Source organism: Leptinotarsa decemlineata, unplaced genomic scaffold (assembly GCF_025532065.1).
Source record: "Leptinotarsa decemlineata unplaced genomic scaffold, Ldec_3_MD MMD2_P_RNA_scaffold_5, whole genome shotgun sequence".
In the NCBI taxonomy this organism is placed as follows: domain Eukaryota; kingdom Metazoa; phylum Arthropoda; class Insecta; order Coleoptera; family Chrysomelidae; genus Leptinotarsa; species Leptinotarsa decemlineata.
Genome location: NW_027412532.1, coordinates 13559738 through 13581344, shown reverse-complemented (window position 1 = coordinate 13581344; position 21607 = coordinate 13559738). Strand labels below are relative to the sequence as shown.

The 21607-nt window shown below is 35.4% G+C and overlaps 1 protein-coding gene across 4 annotated transcripts in view; it reads right to left on the bottom strand.

Moving 5' to 3' along the window:
* LOC111513790 (GTPase-activating Rap/Ran-GAP domain-like protein 3) overlaps positions 1-21607 on the bottom strand; it is a 574796-nt gene that overhangs the window by 64255 nt on the left and 488934 nt on the right. For all 4 annotated transcript variants that reach the window (XM_074169581.1, XM_074169582.1, XM_074169580.1 and 1 more), the window contains 4 exons: positions 19766-19884; positions 16913-17147; positions 8907-9005; positions 3731-3955 (listed from right to left, as the gene is read on the bottom strand). In XM_074169581.1, the coding sequence (XP_074025682.1) occupies positions 3731-3955; positions 8907-9005; positions 16913-17147; positions 19766-19884 (678 nt within the window). The remainder of the gene's footprint in view (positions 1-3730; positions 3956-8906; positions 9006-16912; positions 17148-19765; positions 19885-21607) is intronic.

The window sequence follows — 21607 nt, the reverse complement described above, 5'->3', positions numbered from 1 at the left end:
CTTTAGAGCGGCAAGCCGGTATGATTTTAAGATTCGAGAGTAGAGAGGACATCATTCCACCAAGGACTCCAATAATCAGAACAACCATCTTGACAAAGTGACCTGGATAGAGTCTGCGGAGTTCGAAGAGAAAATCTCGATATTTTATCCGTTTTTCCTCCTCTTTTTTGACGATATTCGCCTCGCCAGGTGCTGAAAACTCCACGACAAATATCGTTTTGGTCTGGTGATCGGGAAGGACTACATCAGGCTTATTAGCTTGTATGAGCCTGAGGGTGGGGAACGAATAGTTTCAATAAATTCGGCACTTCTCGTTTCCCACAACGGATTCAGTATCCCTCGGAGCGTAGGGCAACACCGGTGTCTCGTCAATACCGTAAGAGTGTAAGTATTATTATTATTATTATTATTATTTCATTTCCAGAAACATGTGAATTCGTTTTCCGAAGGCATTCTAAGATAGCTACCGAAGTTGTCGATTGATTGGTCAAACCCCCAACACTGACATTAAAAATTGGCAAGTTGACTTGGGTATCAAACCGATAGGTGGTTCCACTTATGCCTCGCTTGCGTTTACGCAGCATATATATATATATATATATATATATATATATATATATATATATATATCATAGCTGGTCCTGCTATCATCATCAAGGCCTTTTATGCGGTCCGAACGTCGTAGTTCAGGTACTGCAGGTACATTTAGGTAAATTTGTCTGTATTTTGGTTACATCTGGGAATATTCTTTGGTTTACTATTTCTAGAAGTGTGTATTGTTTTGTGTAATATATTGAATGTTAGGTCTTGTTGTGTTTTGATTCTATATCGGCCAAACCAAGAAATAACTGATCCAAAGGTACGACGAGCACAAAAAGGCATACATAAACCCAATATTATATAAATCAAACCTCGCAACACACGCCATACAAAACAAACATAATATCCTCCCACCAGAGGATATCCATAAATTTACCAGTCATAATTCACTTATCGAGGAACAAATACAAATCAAACACAACAAGACCTAACATTCAATATATTTCACAAAACAATACACACTTCTAGAAATAGTAAACCTAGAGAATATCCAACACAAAGAACATTACCTGATGTAACCCAAATACAGGCAAATTTAAAGAGACATTCAGGAGGTGACAGGAGGTGACAAATACCTGCACTAAGGCATTCCAACCATGTAAAAGAACAAACAAGAAGATAAAACGTTCAGTTTGAGTAGAGCCGTGAAGATGATAGCACAGCCTGTTATCGAATGCGCTCATATATAACAATTCGAAGCTATTGAAGCTTCACATCCCTTTGGTATTCGGATAGGTGTCCGCGGTCAGCCTCGACTGTCTGAACGTACGAAATGATTCACATAGACTACCGAAATTATGAAGGTCATTATTGTCTCGCCATACATCTCAAAGCCGATAACCAGACTTTGTGGTCAGGGAGATTACATGACCGTCGGGTCATTGATTTAATTATTATCATCTGTATCGAATACTGGACCCGGATGTCACGCAGGTAGCTAAAGCTGCCTCGTGGTGACTTCAGTGAAATCTCTAAACGGAGTTGACTTGACCGAAACCACAAAGTGCGACAGAACTGTGTCACATTTTAGACGCGTATTCGATTTTACGTTATGAGCAGTGATCTAAAATAACTTCGCACGGCTAGCTTACTTTTTTTGTCAGTGTTACATCAGATTGTAACTAACAATAATAACATTTGATGAAATTAACTCTCACAGAAGTATATTCATAGTTATTTACCTGAAGACAACACGAAATAAAAATGCGACCACCACCGAAGTCACTCAAGTAGACATCAATAAATATGATAGCTTCTAAGTTTTAAATTTAATAGGTGAGCTCATTCTGACTCATTACACTCAGGCAGAAGACTCAAATCACTAATAACATCAACAAATTAGGCTCCCAAAGGCGGTTCGTTGCATAGCCAAGCTGTGGCATCGTTCAACGAACGAAAGTCGTCTTATCTGTTTCTGCAGCTGCCACTCGTAAGCAACTAATCGAAACCAAAGCTTAAAGAAATAGAATATGTAATTTAACACCAGATAGAGCCGTTCAGGCCTAGCATAGGTCTCTTCAGTGGTGCTAGGCTGAACCACAAATGCAATGTTGCTCTGGACTATCTTTAAGAGATGAGCCTGAGTTTAAGTAAACTTGTATATCTCCTTTTACAGAAACGTCGTCTATGAAATCAACAGAAAACTCAAACCGAACAAAACTAAAATTACTTTTTAAAAAACATCACTGTTGATTCAGCAAACAAATCTTTCTGAACCATTATTATCTCGATGGATTTTTGTTAGGTTCAAAATGTGTTTCATTCAAATTTCAGTCCATGTGAAAAAATAGTCTCTACCACAGTTGTAAATCTTTTAATTACCTAAAACTCGAAGAGGTCTATTTACGGTGAAAATTGTGAAAAACCATTTTCCATTGCTGAAAGTTCACTCCATTTTATTACTCTAAACATGGATGTTGATAATGTTTTCTGTTACAGTCACAATATTTCCTACCTCTATATGATAATTATCATTTTCTCAATAATGAATGAAAAATATAAATTTCCAAAATTTTTCTTCAGACAGGTAGAAAGTTATGACAGACAAATAGTTATAATTTTCATACTTATATAAACGAAGTGAGCTGTGCGAACAAAAACTAATGGAAGACTCCATATTACTAGTATTATAAATAACAATATTCTTATTCGTATTATCAATAATTTTCATAAGTACCTACTCAATTCAATTAAGGTTTTCATGAAATGCTATTTCCGTATAGCTTACATTCTTTGTTATATATTTTTCAATTTTAAATGTAAATTTCTCCATTATGCAATTTTTCATTTTATAAATGCCACTAAAATCTGGTTAATCAATTTTTGTAAATTGAAACATATTGCAGTTGTGTTTTTTTCCAGCTGAGATAATTTTAAACCTTTCATTCGATACAACAAAGTAAATTATTTCTGCATGTTTTTTTGTAGAATAATTATTTCATCCAATAATGTGATATTACATTTTACATTTTTCCTGAAATTTTTTGTAAATATAAAAAATGTGTCTTTCTAGTTGTTTCGCAATTTCTGACCAATTTGTATAGTAATGTTACGTTTTTTGTATTCTAGAAGAAAACAATTCATCAAAAAATTACCACTAAACATTTTTGAAAAACCGTTTTCAGATCATGAGTATTTCAGACTGAAAATGAAGTATTACTTAGGTTTGGAGTCGAAATGAAATGTTTTACGGAATAAGTCGATTTGTTAAAATATCATGATAGAAACACCAAAACGAAAGTTTCCACCAAATATCGTGAAAAACAATTCATTTTTCTTCTCTGGGAGAAATCAATCAGTAACAAAAAAAACGGAATATTTCAGGTTTTTTGGAAAAATGGTCCATACAAAAGTTGTAGAATTTTGTATCTCCTACAACTTTAGTATTCAACTTTTTTCCAACAGGAGGTTTAGTTCCGGTGGAAATCATGGAAAACCAATTTCCAGCCCTAAAATTCTCCCCTTCTATGCCACGAACCTTATATCGTAATGAGCACATTCTTTTTTTCCTTCATTACTATTTTTATGCTGCTATCAAATGTTTCCTCTTGCGTCGGTCTAGAAAGGCAAAATTCCCTTTCACGGGAAAATCTACTACTACTTGGAAAATCTCACCAAACAAAAAGGATACGAGTAAACTGCGACTTGATGCACGTCGGGTTGAACTGCGCGTGCGCGCTTTCCGGATCATCTTGCGCGTCGATGAACACGATGTTAACGATGTCGTTTCCGATGTGGCGTTTCCTTTCCACCTGCTGCCGGTTGTCGCGTGAGTACGGAAGCAAAGTGGAGACGTGGAACATGATCTCGTGGCCCTCGTAGATGGTGTAGACGGAGAACTTGCCGGTCATGTCGCCTGTCACAAAAAGAAAGAGGGTAGGTATTGAAAGGGAAGCTGAAAAATTTACATTGTTTCGCCATCGCTGCTAATTTGTAGGTAGATATAATAGCCGATAACATTCGAAACGAACTATTTTGAAGGGTCTGCAATTCCTGCAGCAGGCTAGTTTTGACCTGCAGATAGATTTTGTGCATAACTATAAAAATTACATATCAAATAAACAGTCTGGAAAAAATAATTCTGGAATGATTATAGTTATTCATCAAGTTATCCGATATAGAGATACAACACAGGGAAATTGAACTATCTTACACTAGATGGCACGTCAGTTCCATTTTCAATGCAACTATGCAATGCAATTAACCACTCACTTAACAGATAATTACAATCAAAGATATGCTCTAGCTATTGGTACTAGTGATGTGCGAATGGATGCGAAGGCTGGTCAAAGGTGAGCCCAAACAGTAGTGAATTATTTGTGAGAATGATATCTGTCATAACTGTTGATATGTGAGTTGTTCCTCGCTGGTTATAACAGTTATTCGTCTCTTTTTGTATATCTAATGTTCATTCAATCTTCAGTCTGTAGGTATTTCAGCTTCTATTGCCCCATTTTTGAAAAATTTTTGTTGTTGATTTATCATATCCCGGTGCTACCAAATTTTTCAAATTCTCTACATTTTCCTGTAATTCCCTTGATTTATTTCAACATAATCATATATTTTGTGATGCACTGTTTGGTGTAGTAATAAATATTACTGGAGTTTTATCCCAACACAAAACCGTTATTTTAACACCTCGATACGTGTTTCGACCACCAAGTGATCATCTTCAAGAGAAAGGTTAAACTGTTCTTGTACTGTTGAACTCTTCTTGTACTGTATTCTGTATGATGCTCATATTAGGATGGGGACTATTTATATTTCAGGAACTGGCAACAATAATATCAATACGTAATAATAAAGTTTGACATTTTTTAGCATGAACGTAACCACAACGTTTTGATGTAAAAGTGCTATTTGTTTTCAAACGTGGTCCTTCAAAAGGGGCATTCGTGACGGGTGACGAATCATGGATATATGCGTATGATCCGGAAACAAAACAGCATTCGATCGTGTGGGTATTCCAAGATGAGCTAAATCCAATAAAAGTTGTTAGTGAAAGAAGCACAGCGAAGCAAATGGTCGCCTGTTTCTTTGGTCGAATGGGTCATGCGGCCACCGTTCAGCTCGAGCAAAGTAGAAGGGTCATTTCTGAGTGGTGAACGACCCTTTGTTTGCCGCAAGTTTTCGGAGAAAGTCGAAAAACTAACTGCCGAAGACGAATCATTCTCCATTATGACAATGCAAGCTGATGACATCCTCCATACAGTCCTGATTTGGCACCCAATGACTTCTTCTTGTTCTTGAATATCAAAGGTGAACTGTGTGGTGCAACGATTTAAGAGCGCCGAAGAAGCAGTTGAAGAGTTCAAAAACCATGTTTTAGAGGTTCTTCAAGAGGAATGGAAAATCTGCTTTGACAAGTAGTTGGCACGAATGCAAAAATATATTGATCATCAAGAGGAAATATTTCGAAATACAGTTAAGCCATTTTCATTAGAAAATGTTCGTTATTATTTACCATTCCCGTAATATAAATAGTACTCCTCGTAGCTCCTGAAAATATTCCATCATCTTCACATCATTTCGAAGTTATTAGTTATTATTTCCTCATTTTTATTCTTGATGTATTCAGTGATACACTTTTTCCTCTTTCCCATCAATTTCAATGCACCCAGGAATGCTTTTTTTGGTTTCATTTGCTATTTTCTTTACGGCAAACTACTTTCATTAATTTTGCTTTCCAAATTCTTTAGGTGTTTATAGACTTCGTAGTTTTCATTTTCTCTATGACTCAAATATTTTTTCAAATTTCTTCAGTTTGGACTTTCATTGTCTAATATAATATAAATTGATTTGAAATCCCTGAAAAAAATTAGAAAGATTAACCGAAAATAACAAAGAAATTGTAATTTCAGTTTTTTGGTCTGTTGTTCTGTTCTGTTGTTTCAAAAAACTGAAATTACAAAGAAATCAGTTTTTTGTTTGATAAAATTGTTATTTTCGGTTAATCTTTTAAATTTTTTTCAGGGATTTCAAATCAATTTATAGTATGAATTGAAAAGGTTATATTTTTAGGAGTGATTAATTTTTGGGAAAGAAAGTTTTTTGCTTTCTACTACTCCAATTTATTATCATTCATTTAAAGTAGAACTCATGTGAATGATATCTGATTTTTATTCCAAAACGAATGTTTGAAATACAAACTGAGTAGAGAAAAGTATCTTCTGTATAATTCAGTGTTCATATAGAAGGATTTGTTTGGAAAGAATTTTTTTCTTTCGTGTATTTCAATGTTTATATGAAAGTAGCTGTTTCAGGAGGACTTTCTTTCAGTTTGTGTCTGAAAGTTACTTCTTTGCATGATCTACACATTCACGTGAGTTACTTATTTTCAAATTGATTATTTCCTTCATTTCTTTAGAAGATTCCCTCATCCCTTTTTTTGTATCCAGATGGAGTAGTAGAAAGCCAAACACTTTCTTTCCCAAAAATTTATATTATATTAGACAATGGAAGTCCGAACTGATGAAATACACCACGAAACATTGTCAACCACCTTCAAACAAAATTTTTCCAAATATTATCTTCTGCTGAAGTTGTTTTTGACGCATTTAGAATAATTGTTTTGGAATAATTTCAAAAGTTTATAGGACAGTTTGTATGTTCTTATTACATTATATGTTACCGTTTCCTTCTGCTGTCTATTGTGTCATTCTCAACGTTCCATCAGATGGTTTCTTTTTTCTACTTTTAACTTCCCGTGAATTTTTCATGTTCATTACAATCGCATTATTATTACTAATAGTTCCTTCATCTGATCCTACCATTCTGCTGTATTCCTCATCCCTTCTACATATTTCAACATTAAAAGTGGCATCTAAGTGCATTTTTTTCTTTTGCTTTCCATTAACTCTTTCCCGAAATATTTATAATATGTCATGATGTCTTCGTTTGCTCCATACAGAATGATTATTATTTTGTGATTTGAGTTTTCAACCTTCAGTTCAAAAATCATTTTTTCAATTCTATGGAAGTAAAATATTATAAATGTACCTTTTTTCCCTAGATACATGGAGGAAACGGTTCACAATTGCACTTCAGGGCTATTTTCGAACGGATCTGCGTCGTTACAGAAAAATTAATGTTTGTCATGTTTCAAAAAGTTTCAGGAGTTCAGGAGAGTGAACTGCCTTCTTTAATCGCTCTCACCCCATTCCCCGTCTTTTGGTGATATGGGAATGGCAATCCATTCAAAAGAGATCATACTTAACACCAGCGATATATCAGAAAAAGGTTTGGGTATCTGAAAATTTGGGATCAGTGTCAATTATATCACTTTCGAGTTTTATCAACCTGACACGGCAATTTTGCGGACCATTCACTGTTTGAAGTCATTTTTCCCCGTGGATTTTAGAATGACATTATTCCGCGCAGACAGATTTGAGATTTCGGTAGATGGAAATCGTATAAAAAACGCAATGGAATATTTGATGTCCTTATGGCTTTTTTATATTTGAAGTAGTGGTTGCTCGCGGCTTCGCCCACGTAGAATTTGGTTTGACACATCAAGTTTCGTGACAGACCATTTCAAACAAATACTTACAATATGTTTTCATTAACCTAAAAATTCCAACTTTGAAACTGACGAAATTCAATACAATCTTTGAATCCCAATTTTTTTTCCCTTGGGGTGAATATTACTAATTCCTTCTCTTGATACTCATTTACGCTATACAAAGAACCAACCTGCATATTTCAAGATTCTAGGTTCAGTAGCTTCGGCCGTACGTTAAAATAAGAGCAGGCAACAGATAGTAATTTATATTTCTACTTTAAAAATACAGTAACTGAAAAAATATGCTAACTGGTCTGAGTAATGAATAGCTTCAAAAATCGAATTATGATACCTATAAAGAAATTCGCAAAACTAACACAACGACGACTGACCTCACGCGTCTGCCGCGGTCGGGTCGCGTTCTCGGTGATGGCGCTTCATTGCTTAGACCACCCTCTATCCCGACGACTCATGTCGTCTTACAGTAGACGCGACGTGTGCTTTGCGATAACTTTTAAATGATTCTTCTAAATTACTTAGTATAAAGAACAAAGTTTATGCATAATGAATACTTGAAGCGACAATTGTATTAATTTTCATAAGAATTCAACAGGTATTCTAGAATCTGGTATGTTTAATCTGTTTAATCTGTTCAATCTGTTTTTCCGTTAATCAGCTGTCGCCCCCATACAAACGAAAACTCTCAGAAGTTGAGAATCTTGTGCGAGCTAAGAACTAATGAGGTCTTACCTTTTAACGTGTGATTCCGAACACGGTTGCAGAATTACCCAGCTTCAACCAGATAAATTCTCTCGAGAAAAATATCTGGTCGAGGCAGGAATCGAACCCACGCCCTTCCGATCGTGATTCGGGCTCACTACCATCGCGGCCAATTCCACAACAAAGTATCCCAGTTGATTGTATTTATGGCTCAGTATTTTGCATATAGTGGCTACTACATAAGAGGTAGATATATACTATCGCGGAATTTCATTTAGAACTATCTGAGATAAACAATCTTACGGTACATTATCTGCATGGGTATAGGCAGCACACGCCAAGATAGCTCTCAGGGAGCAATAATTTTTTCGACCTACTTAATACTTATCATTATATTATGACCAAAATTACATAAAACCCTTGTAAATTGTGGTCTATATGTTGTTCTGATGTAAAAGCTGTATTTATGTAAAGTTTTATTTAAATCCGTTCAATCCTTAAGGCGTTTAGGCGAGCCACAAACATACATACATAAATACATATAATACATAAATATCAGTGTAGACAGTGGTTCATTTTCACTTACCTTTGATATCAAGGCCACCTCTGTATTTATCCCATCCCCGTAATTTGATTTTATCTCCAAGAAGTGATAAAAATTGTTCGAACCTATAGCTGCCGTTTTCTGAAACAATTAACCTCATTATTGATCGAATAACTTGGTAGTTTGATAAATAAAGTTTGATTGAACTGAACGAAAAAGGAATTTATCAGTGGAAACATCTGACGCTATTCTCGTTCATAGTAACTTTAGAATTTTCCCTAAAGCAATTTATAACAAGCTGAAAACTTTCTCAAAATTATCCAGGTGCTTCATTAAAATAATAATACACACATAAATACAATAAAATGAACAAAAATGAACATAAACACAATAAAATGAACAAAAATGACATATTGAATAAATAAATCAGTTATTAGATAGAAGTGGAATTCTATTAGGATTATTATGGAGAAAAGTCAGAATCAGAAGGAGCAACGTAATATTGTTATGCTTCTGGGTAATCCTGAAAGAATAAAAAAGTTACATTCTACTACTCCATCTTGATACAAAAAAATGTGGGAATCTTCCGTTGTGTGGTTTCTCTTATAATGTTTTTCAGATTAGCAAGTGTCTTTCGGCAAAACATCGATGTCTAAGGATGACAGTGTTCCACGTTAGTGAAATTTTTACCTTTATTCAGTATATTGTGTAGAAATCCTGTGAATGATATCTGATTTAATTCCATAACGAATGTTTGGAATTCAAACTAGGTAGAGAAAAGTATTTTTTTCTATAATTCAGTGTTCATATTATAGTATTTGTTTCGAAAGGATTTATTTTCGTGTTATTCAATGCTTATCTGAAAGTAGTTATTTCAGGAGGGCTTTTTCCTCCAGTTTATGACTGAAAGTTACTTCTTTGAATCTACATAGAGTTATTTCTTTTGAAGTTGATTACTTCCTTCCTTTCTTTGGAAGATTTCCACAATTTCTTGTATCAAGATGGAGTAGTAGAAAGTCAAAAACTCTCTATCCCAACAATTAGTAACTCCTCAAGATATAACCCTTTCATTAAAAAAAATGTATATTTCTTTATACTGTTTTTTTATTCCAAAGCGAGAACGTACATGTACTAGATTTTGCTTTCAAACTCCTGAAAAATTTTGAGCTAGTCATTATTTTCAATAACAAGTAGAAAATCATGAGGAATTACCACAAATAAATGATTTTTTTTCACAAATAGGTGAGTTAGCTACGCGAGATATAATTCTGTTAAATTTTTTGACTCCTTGAATTAATTTTACTCAACAGTGCTGCACTTCCTTCCCACATACAAGTAATTCTGTAAGTTATATGGTTTCTCATTACAATGGGTCATTTTCTGCTTATGAAGTGACAATCTAGGTGATGATGTGAATATGAATGAAAGGGAGTTGAAAAGTTCAACCCACCAGTCATTCTTTAATTATCATGCCTTCCTCAGTCTCCAGTGATTTTTAATGTTATCGATGTATTGACGAATGAAATAAATGACCAGAATAGTCAATTCCAAATAAGCACATTCACTCTTCTACATCTTCTGAAGACACCAATTTGGTTGGTGACACGCACATTGAGAATACTATTGCAGTTCATGTGTTTGGAAAACGTGCTCGTTTTATACTAATTCTAGGCCAGATATTTCAGTTTCACCTCTTGTTCATCTATAGTCAGGTTGCAAATTTTCAAACTTTCTCTCCATTTTCAAAACTATTTTTAGTGCAAGATTCTTCATATGGATTTCGTTTATAAAAAACATAGGCTTTGTCACCCAGATCATAAAACTGAATCATCTCACATACAATTTATTCAAATCGATAGACATTTTCACAAACATTTCCACAAACATGAATGTGAAATACAAGTATTATTTTTTTTTTAAAACATCTGTCGAACAAAGATATCTCTATATTCGGATCACATGCTTTGTTGAAATTTCTATTCTATCTCTAGTATTTGTCTTATATGAAACGAATCTCCAGTACGATCACGAGATAAATTGTCTTCTGTGGGATACCAACAAATCAGCAGTAGTTGAAAATGTATTCAAAGGAAGCATCCACGTTATTGCCTTCAAAGAGACTGAAGTAGTCCATAGAACGAGCTACTATCAAAGAATATAGGAAGAGAGGATAAAACCTGCGGATCATCGCCAACAAACCCGAAAAAAAAGCTCTGATACAGAAAACTTTCTAATATCCACAATTTTTTACTACTGGCGGATGCGCAGGGCACAACGACTACGTAACATTTTTCAAACACCCTATACAATGTCATTTACTCCTTGACAATTCAAAAATACTAGGGAAGTCTGAAGAAAACTGAATAGGTCAATAGTATGCTCACATACCATGATAGAAATAATTTTCCATCGTCTGAGAAAATTAATTCTTTCACACACTCAAAACTGATAAAAAATATAGACAATCGTGATATAATTTATAATACATCCATGCCATATTAACGAACAACTGTTCGTATTTCAAACTAATATAAGTACTTTATTTGAAATTTAATGTGAACAAGTTATGATAAGAATACAAGAATTGAAAGAATATACCTACCTGTATTATTTGAACCCAAAAAATGGAAAACCTTGGATGAGTTTAATATGAATATAATGATGTGTGATACTGAGTACCAATAGTCCTTATTGAAATTATAGGGGCGATGATCACCACGGGGCGCTGAGTGAGATATAACAGTTGAGGTTATGATAGAAAAATTTTCCATTCGAATTGAAACTTGACATGTTTTTGCTTTTTCGAAGTGATGACTTTTTACGGGAGGGAAACCGCCTGGTAACATAACGCATAACGACGCCAGTATGTCTGGCGCTATTGGCCGTATTTCGAACAAACGATTCTCTCTCTTCGCTTCGCATGACTCAGTATTCAGTGTGCGATCGAGGTATACCGTTGACAGTGAGCATATAACGTAAAACTATCACCGCTTTCGGTGATAGTGATCATATAAAATTTGATGAAACAAGCAGAAGATGGTCCTCGGAACATTACAGAATCTCCGAACGAGAGGTAAGTTTTTAAATATAATATAATACGACTTATCAATAACAAATAACAATAACAACAATATAGGAATCTAGGCTTTCACGGCTGGTGTCAATTTCAATTGGCTCTCGGGTTTTGCCATGGTCTTCTATTTATGATTATTATAAATATATAACCAGCAAGCACGTAATATTTTATGTAAAACGTGGCTTAAAATATTTGATACTAATTTTGTTTATGTGCATTATTAATATTATTATTCAATCCTACAAAAGTAACAATTGGCTTATGGTAGCTGTAATATATGTACATACATGAAATAATCAATGAAATATTTTATTAATAAATAAACTTTTCTTAAATTATTATATTAATATACATAAAATTCAATTACAGTTTGTCAAGAATAGGAAAAAGGGTGAAATTTTTGCGGCCTGCGCATAATGAAGAGCTAGAAAGCATTCGGAGGAACAAAGATGCACATATTTGCGATTAAAGTTGTCTCTTCTTAGTGTAGATGTACAGTCTCCTGAATAAACTGTGAAACCAACGTACAAAGTCTCCATTAGTCTATCTCATTATTGAATTCAAAATAATATTCGTCAAGATAAGAAATGAGTGCTATGAAGATAACTTGTCTAATTATGGGATAAGTATTCTTTTGAGTTAGCTGGTGCTTTGGAAATTTTCACGTGGTTTTCAAGATAGTAGATAATGATAATTGAGAAAGACCATGTGTTTTATCTGATGTATTCTTCATGATAACTCAGACGCTTTATCTAGGAACGTGTGAAGCTTTTTTAAATGTTCTAAATAGGAACCTGAACGTTTTGCAGAATTTTTCAGTCTTATACCGTAAATGTCTTATGATTTAAAAAAATCGACAATAAAATAATAATTTTCACCCCTCTCATAAGAAAATTTTCCAGTAAACAAGCACCAGTGAACATGTCCGCTGAATATGCTCAATGACTCCATTACTTTTCCGTTCTGAAATCTCTCATTATTCACCACAATTCAAAGGACAATTATCCAATTCATGGCTACTGAAATAATCCCTTAACGGGAACTACTGGCACGGTGTAATAATCAAGTTAGTTCAACGTCCCATCAATCAAGTATTGATTGCGATTTTCATCATAACGAAACGAAAATGGTTCTCGCTGTGGTTGAATCGACACTAAAAAAATTTCATTTCCCTAATTGACTTTTGCCGATCACAAAATATATTGTTTCATTATCGTGTGACACTGCAATGATTAATGGTGCGCATTTGTATAAATAACGTTTCACTCTATGATATATTATGAAATTGAAAAGTTTTTTTTCACAAGACAAACACATTTTATATCTCTTTATGGAGAATAATTGTTTGTTGATCATGAAATCATGTTACATTGAATCTTGTGTAATAACATATAACAAAATATGTGGTTGATGGGAGGTTCATCAATTTCGAACTGGAAACATATCACACGATTTTTGTTGTGAGCACTGAGTTTATTTGAGAATAATGAAAAAAGCTTAAAAAACTGACCTTCGAACTATACGAACACACCCATTCATTATTATGAATATTCAAGTCATCTATCAAGTTGTTTCAAAACGATTGTGGATACTAACAATCGAAACGTCGCGTCGTGAAGTAACTTGACTCGTTTTTTTTTAATTGTTCTATTTTCATTTGAATTTTATTTCATTGTAATTTCATTTCAGAGTTTTCTTGCTTAATATAATTGTTACTCAGTTAGTCAGCTATTCTTTTTTTATTTTTATTTTTATTGGTTCTTTCAGGGACTTTAAATCATTTTATATAATGTTAGACAATGAAAGTACGAACTAATGAATTATATATGATTTCCTAATTAGAAACAACCTTCGTCCATATGCTCAATCGATGAAGAATATATTGAATTCAGGATATGATTAATGAAAATCCAAAAATGACTTTTTTATAAACTTCACTTTCATTTTTTCAATAAATAAATTTAATAGTGATCTAAAGTATGAGGCTTTTAAAATATTATACAAAATACACGGACTATCTTTTGCCTGAATAGGCAGGTATAAACAGGTAAGTCGATACTGATAATTTATACATATCTGATAAACTAATAAATCTCGTATCGAAATGAACGCTGTGTTATTGCAAAAACGATGATATAGGAAGTCTGCGAAAAATTTGGACGGTTGGCAGAATTTTGAAAGTAAAATAATCATGAGGCAAGATAAGAATAAACGGCGCTGGAGAATGGACACTAGAATCCAGATATTTTTTCAGGACATAACACAAGTACTACAGGAAAATCCTTAAGGTGCTCTAAGAGCGGTGCCTGTAGCGATTCACATTGGATTTGAATCGCTGGAGATTAAATCGAGTTGGAAAAACGTTTTCAAGAAGTTTTTTCCACGTGAACGCAGTTCTCCAACTGAAAGAGTTCTTGAAAAGTGAAGTTCGAGGTGTACTGAGTTGAACCTTAAAAAGATGGGCAGCCACAGTCCTTCGCGTATTTCTGATATGTATCGTTCTTGGAATCAAATGTGAAAAGTCACTTCAATATTTCCCGTGAAAGTATCTATAGAAGAGAGACAAATATCAAACCTTTCTTCGATGTTCCGGACTATCAAGGTTGCAAGTGACGTTTGCGTCTTCAATCAGGCGGATGGCTCTTTTCTGGATGGGATCCAGCAGCTTCAGGGTATGCTAAGGGGCGGAGCTACATACATGAGTTGCTGAGGTGTGTACAGTTTTCTGGTTCGGAACAGTGTTCCAAGTTTTTGAGAAGCAGCTTTTGCAATTCCAGCGACATGATTGTGTCAAGACGTATAGGTGTCCATTTCAACCCCCAACAAACTTATCTAAGCAGAAAGTGGAATTGTCTGACCTGACATTAATCTTTTTGGAGAAAACCGATGCCTGGGTTTTTGTGGCATTGAATTGAACTTGATTATTTTAACCCCAATTCGAAGTTACTTCTAGATCCTCATTAACCTCCTACTGCCGGTGAAGATGTGCATCCGCCGCCGATGTCGTGGAATCCAAATGGAATGACGAAACAAGTGTGCTGTCGTCAGCAAAGCAATATATTTGATTCTTGTTTTTTTCCAATGAGTCGTTGATATACAATAAAAAGAAGGTTGGAGACAATATAGATCCCTGAGGAACACCAGCGTTGATGATAAAAGAGATACCCATCGACAGCCACTTGCAGGGAACGTTCTTTCAGGAAGCTGGAAAGCCATACACAAAAATGGATCTGACAAGCCATAGCTTGGAAGTTTGCTCAGCCAGCCGTCCTGTTTTGTTACTAAGTTCCACGAAACTGGTTCCAGTGACAAAAAAAAAGAAATAACCCCAGTGTACTAAATGAAGGTCAAATTGAAGTTTTGGGACCATTTGCTGCAGGTCCCACGAGCTCCTTACGATCAGTATCAGAACAGACGACAATGTTATGCGAGATTGTAAGGGAAGCATTGAAAATGCATAAATTTCATCCATATAAAATGCGGATTCTTCCAGAGCTCCACGAGAATGATTATGAAGGAGACTCATCGAGTCAACACCATCTCTTATCTTATGTTGAACATCAATGAGTATTCACTTTTTTTTATTGCAATGTTAATAGACAAAATTGGCGCTATTGAAGTGACAAAACGCCACATATTTCTGGGAAGGACATACACAACACCCACAAAAACATAATGTTTGGGCTGGTATTCTTGGAAATGCTATTATTGTTCCATTATTCCTTGAAGAGATCATCGATCCACTTATAACTTAAGAGTTGAAAACTAAAATGGATGCAGAAGGTAATGAACTTTTGCAGGAGGATCTGTTACATTTCCAGCAGGACGGTGCTCCACCTCATTATTTTCTTTCCGTCCGACAGTAGTTAAACGAGAGATTTCCGGATAGATGAATTGGCAGAAGGGGAGCAGTTGGAGGGCCTCCGAGATCACCGGATTTCACACCCTTAGATTTATTCTTTCGAGGGCATCTTAAATCCATTGTTCATAAAACACAACCTTCTGCTATTGAAGAACTCAAAAAAAGAATTACAGCAGCATGCCAGTCTTCGGGCGATGACGATTGTGGATACTAAAATTCGAAACGTCGTGAAGTAACTAGCTTGAAATCTTTTAATTTTAATTTCTTCACTTATACAATTTTCAATTGTTGCTTGTATTTTAATTCATTGTAATTAAAGTTTTTTTGCTTGATAAAAGTGTTATTTTTTTAGCTAAACTTCTTAATTCTATTGATTCTTTCAGGTATTTCAAATGACTTTAAATCATATTATCCAATGTGAGTCTGAACTAATGGAGTTAACCTGTTTATACCTGCCAATCGAATAATTATTCCAGTAAAAAATAGCCAACCCTATGTTTGTATATTCTATAGGCTCCATACTTTTGACTGGTGTTAAAACAAACAAACTTTTGAAAAATCACAGTCTGGCCAGAATGCGTTCAGCCAACCCAATACTTTTTATCGATTCAACAGATGGATGAAGATCGTTTCTAATTCGGATGACAGAAAAATTCATAGCACTTTCTCTGTTTCTGTCATAAATATGTACAAAAAATTCAGGAACACTTCATCCTGGATTTCAATATTTACTGTAGATTTCAAAATTCTCTATGAAACCAATTTTGTTAACCTCAAAGGGTTGTATGAAAATCACTACATAGCTGTGAGGCATCTGGGTGGAACATGGCAAAAAAAATCATTAATTTCTTTTGAAATTCAGGATAATCATGAACATAATCACATCATACATTCGGGATGTATCGTCTGTATATGGATTTTTTTAAAATGTTTTATTTGGTTCGGCTAAGAACGAAACTTTTCCAGAACTATTATTTTAATAACTAACTTACAAGAAATCAGAATGTTTGAATAACTCAATTTTCCGAGCGACAACTGGAAAAGCTTTCTCAATTCATTTTGGACATGCCGGAACTGTAACAACGAATTGTAATCAAATGAAGTACTTACCATTACTCAAAATGTCATCGTCGCTGGTCTGACCCAGTTTCATGTATATGACACCGAACTTGAAATTTACCGAACCCTCCTGCTCTTCCAGAAGTAGCAGGTCTTTTTGTATATCTGGCGAAAATATCTCCTTCGGTCCTTTTTCTATCTTGTCCATGTTTGGAAAATTCGACAGTATTTGTTTCACTGTCAGAACTTTGTGCTGCGATATGGGTAATGAAATTTTCTGGGCTCCCTGAAATGTGTTAGTTTGAAAATGTTGCATTATACAAGACTGATGACTTCTACTTTTGTTTATAGATGGTGAAGTTACGTTTGAACAAGCTTGTAAATCATTTGAAATATTCATTCATATTGTGATTTCATGAACAATTAAGTGAAAACATATTCTTTTTCGTCGCTCCGCATTTTGTAAAATGTTTTATTGGACAAACGTGCTGTTTCTGAAAAAATACATCGCACATAGATGCAAAAAACTCAATGTTTCAACTCAACAGCCTTCATTGAACAAATGACCGCAAATAACATTTTCCAAACCCTAATATTTTGTCGTTCAACCCTAATTAGAAAATCTGATTTGCTTTCAAGTGAGATGATCAAAATTTTCAAACGAGGATGTGTAAATAATAAAAGAGACATGGATTGAATAGAGCTTATTCCTCACGGATTCCTCAACTCAGATCCGAAAAAGTTTCCACCCTTCCTTGCACTCTAATATCTTGGGTTAGGTCCAAAGTGAGTGGGTCTATTCGACCCTCCACCACAACCCGCAAGAGTTTGTTGTGGCTCACCCCTATTCACATTCGACCAAATAAACTCAGCTTCTTAACGAAGCCGATTAGTTTGTATGGTGAGTGGTTTTTCAGGTCAGATGGTAAGAGTAAGGCTCTGCCGAACTCTAAAAATCTGATTCATTTCCCAGCGGAGCAGGCACAGAGTATGTGCTTGCTGTATGTGCTCCAAATAGAGGCAACGTACACTGTCTTCCGACAGTCCAAATCTCTGCATATCATGATTCAAATGACAGTGGCCTGTAAGAAGGCCTGTTAGGCATCGTAGTTCATCCCTACTGTAGTTCAACAACTGTTTGGTATCAAGCTTCGAAGGGTGAATAAACGCCTTGAAGTGAGCCGATCCTGTAAGATTCTGCCAGAAATCAATTAATCTTCTTGTCATCCAGGTGTTCAATCTTTATTTGGCAAAGCCTAAAGCGATGCTAATGACAGGTTCTGGTCAGATGAAGCTGCTTGCAGCACCTTCCTTTGCTTGGTAGGAGCCAAGAGCTTCCAACGCCGCTTGACTATCCGAAAATATTTTTATTGACTTGTGGATTCTTCCAATCTCTCCGCACACAATTCAATAGCGTAAATTTCCGCTTAAAGTAGAGTCGTATAAGTTCCTAGGCAGGTAGATAACTCTGTCCTGGGTCTGCGACTGAAACATCTGGACCAGAACCGGAAGATGTTTTTGATCTATTTGTGAACATATATCTGCTCTTACTATTTTCTTCTCCCGGATAATCCATTCCTCTCTACTAGGGAACATAACTTTATAAGGCAGTTCGTAAATGACAGTTGGAGGCTTAAAGTCAGAGGTCATTTCCAGAATGCTGTGACCTCCAGTATCAACCAACAGTCTGTTGCACTCTGCATTAAATTGATTTGTGTAATTGGCAATGTGCACAAGTCTATATGTAGTCTATCTAGCTTCTCTCCACAGAAAACTGTGGAGAGGAGGTAGCTCTAGAAGAATCTCTATGGCCGCTGATGGTGTGCTACTTATGGCACCACTGATGACCAGACAAGCCTGTCTCTGTGAGCCAGGGAGCTTCGCCTGGGCTGTTTTCTGTAAAGCCTTCGGTCACCAGGCAATTGCACCATAAGTGATCATTGGTCTGACAATCATCACATAATTCCAATGGATTTGTTTGGGACCTAAACCTCAAGTTTTACCACAAATCCTTCGACATGTCCATAGCGACAGTCTGGCTTTGTGTAAAACTTTTTCCAAATGAGTGTTCCAGGTGAGTTTTTCATCAAAGACAATGTCAAGATATTTCCCTCCGTTCCCAATAGAATGAGGGAAAGTGGCGGTAGATCGTCCAATTTTCTCCTCCTGGTGAAGGGATCATCACATTTTGCTGAGGTTGATAGACATCTGCTTCCTCAGGCACCAACTGTGAACAACGTCCATCGTGCTTTGGAGGATATTCTCGACGTGGACCTTGCCAAGATGACAAGGTCATTTGCATAGGCTTGCAGATATACTTTTCTTCTGTCAAGGGCATCAAGCAGATTAACCATCAGGAGAGACCACAGAAGGATGGATAGTACCCCACCTAATATCTTTCTATCATCTACAACTGGAAAAATAGTAAATAAAAACCGTCAACCTGGGGTTGAATGACTTTCACATTGCTAGTCCCTTATTTTCGTTCGTTTTCATGCAAATGTTGCCTGTTATATAACTTATTAACTTCTCTAACATGGATTAACCAATGTTCAGTAAGTCCCATTTTAGTTTTTTCTAAAGATCAGAATGAAAAATCATGACAAATTGCAATATGTATTTGCTTGTATTTTGTTGTCTCTTTGAATGATTTCATTGTAGAGTGATGATATATTCAATTAAGTTCGAAACGCTGGCAGAAACTAAATTGTGCATATACAAAAATTCTCCATCCCTTTTCCACAAAAAAATATGATGATACAAATTCATCATTATCGAACCAATTTTTGAATTTGACTGTTTCGATGTTAATTCTAACGGAAATGGAACTTACTTATCCATACAGACATTATCACGTTTGAAATGAATATGAACATGCTGGTCATTTTCTCAAATCATACTCACAGTTTTCTTGAATAGTATCGCTCGACAGAGGGGAACACACGTACTGCTATCCTCGTTTAATACTATACTTAGAAAAAAAGGTGATTTGTCGTTATCCAGTCCAACGTAGTTCTGATGCACTGAAAAATGACAGAATCGTAAAAAAATCCATTCAAATTCAAATGATATACATCAAAATTGACAACTTTCAAACTCGAACATTTATTTTCTATTTTTGATTAATGATTTTAAATATTCCTATACACATATTACCTGTACATTGAGTTACAAGGAATAAAAAACAATTGAATATTGCCTTCATGATATTTTAGGTGAAATATTCTCAGCTATGATGGAGACTCCTTTATGAGATATTTTTTCTAGTAGGACAAGATGTATAATATACGCTGTTTGTTCAAAAAATAAGGTGAATTTTCATTTTTCTCAAAAAATATCCATTCATTCATCAATTTCGTGAAGACACGCCCGAAGAAGCCATCGTATGGCGAAACCGTGTTGCGTTTTTGTGGAATGGTTTAGTGAAAATCTCACAATGAAGTGTTTTTGAATATGACCTGAATATTTCTCCAAATAGCCTGAATACTCCAAGCTATTTGGAGAAATAGTCCATCACAACCATAACGTACTTGTCACCGGATTTGGTCATAGGAAGTGGTTCCAGAATGTCGACTACGATTCTTTCGAAAGGGCACTCACTCAAGTACTGCTTCAACTTTCCTTTTTGCCTTGTCTTCGGACCCTTTCTCGAAGAGCACAGGCCACAACGCTTACACCACTGTTTCACGTCTCGACGACAATTGACCCAATACTACCTCTCACGCATCTCGCTAGAGTTCTATTTACTCTGAAATGCGATCCAGTGCGAATATCGTGGAGCTGTTAGAGTATATTCGGGATATTCGTCTTTGGAAGGATTTTCTGGAATTTGTGGGTTTTTCCTTCCGGGCTTTCCCATTTCCGAGTAAGTAAATCATCTCGGATGCACATAGAGTCCCATTGGAGCCAGTAACCTTTTTCCTGCTGGTATTCTTGCCATTCTGGCCTCACTCCTTTTTCAATCCATTTTCGTACAGTTTTCAAGACTGGATCCCACTTCTGACACCAAATGTTATTTTTTTTCCCTTCGGTTTACCAATAATTGACTACCCTGAACAATAATCAAACTTTCACTTCAACTGAAACTTCAACTATTATTCGAATGTCTATCGCCTTACTAGACCGCTTCGCATACCACACTGTCACTTCCTTTTGACTCTCTCGATGGGCGAGTGGATGGCGCTTATATATGGCAATCGAAGATGCTGGAAGATTCCTCGGAATTCCATCGAAGCCGGTAGCATTATTCTCGCTACATCTAGAACGGCAGCGAACATTGTACATTCGCGCGCTCTTAGCTACGTCACAATTGGTTTATGGGTACCAGTGGCAGCCGGCGTTATTTTCTTTGGGGCATGATTTACATCAGTATTATCATTGAGCATCTTTATTTTTTTCGCCACTCCCGTTATAGTTTATGTAATTGATGACTTGCTTATTTTGCGGAAATTCATAATCATTTCAATGAAATGATTGGAAACACTGTTATTGTATTTTTACAGCCGATTTCGGGTTTTATCCCATTATCAAGTATAAATAACTAAATAATACATTTGGAATCTGAAAACGAGGTTATATAGGAAGTTTATGTGTGAGCTATATGTGGAGGTAATTCAATGAACAGGGGTGCCACTTATACAAATTTCAACACTGGAGATTATAGAAAATTACCGGGGTTGTCAAACTTATAAATTCAAGAGTATTTAGAGACCTACATAAATCGAGTTGCTCGTTAAGCGTTATATA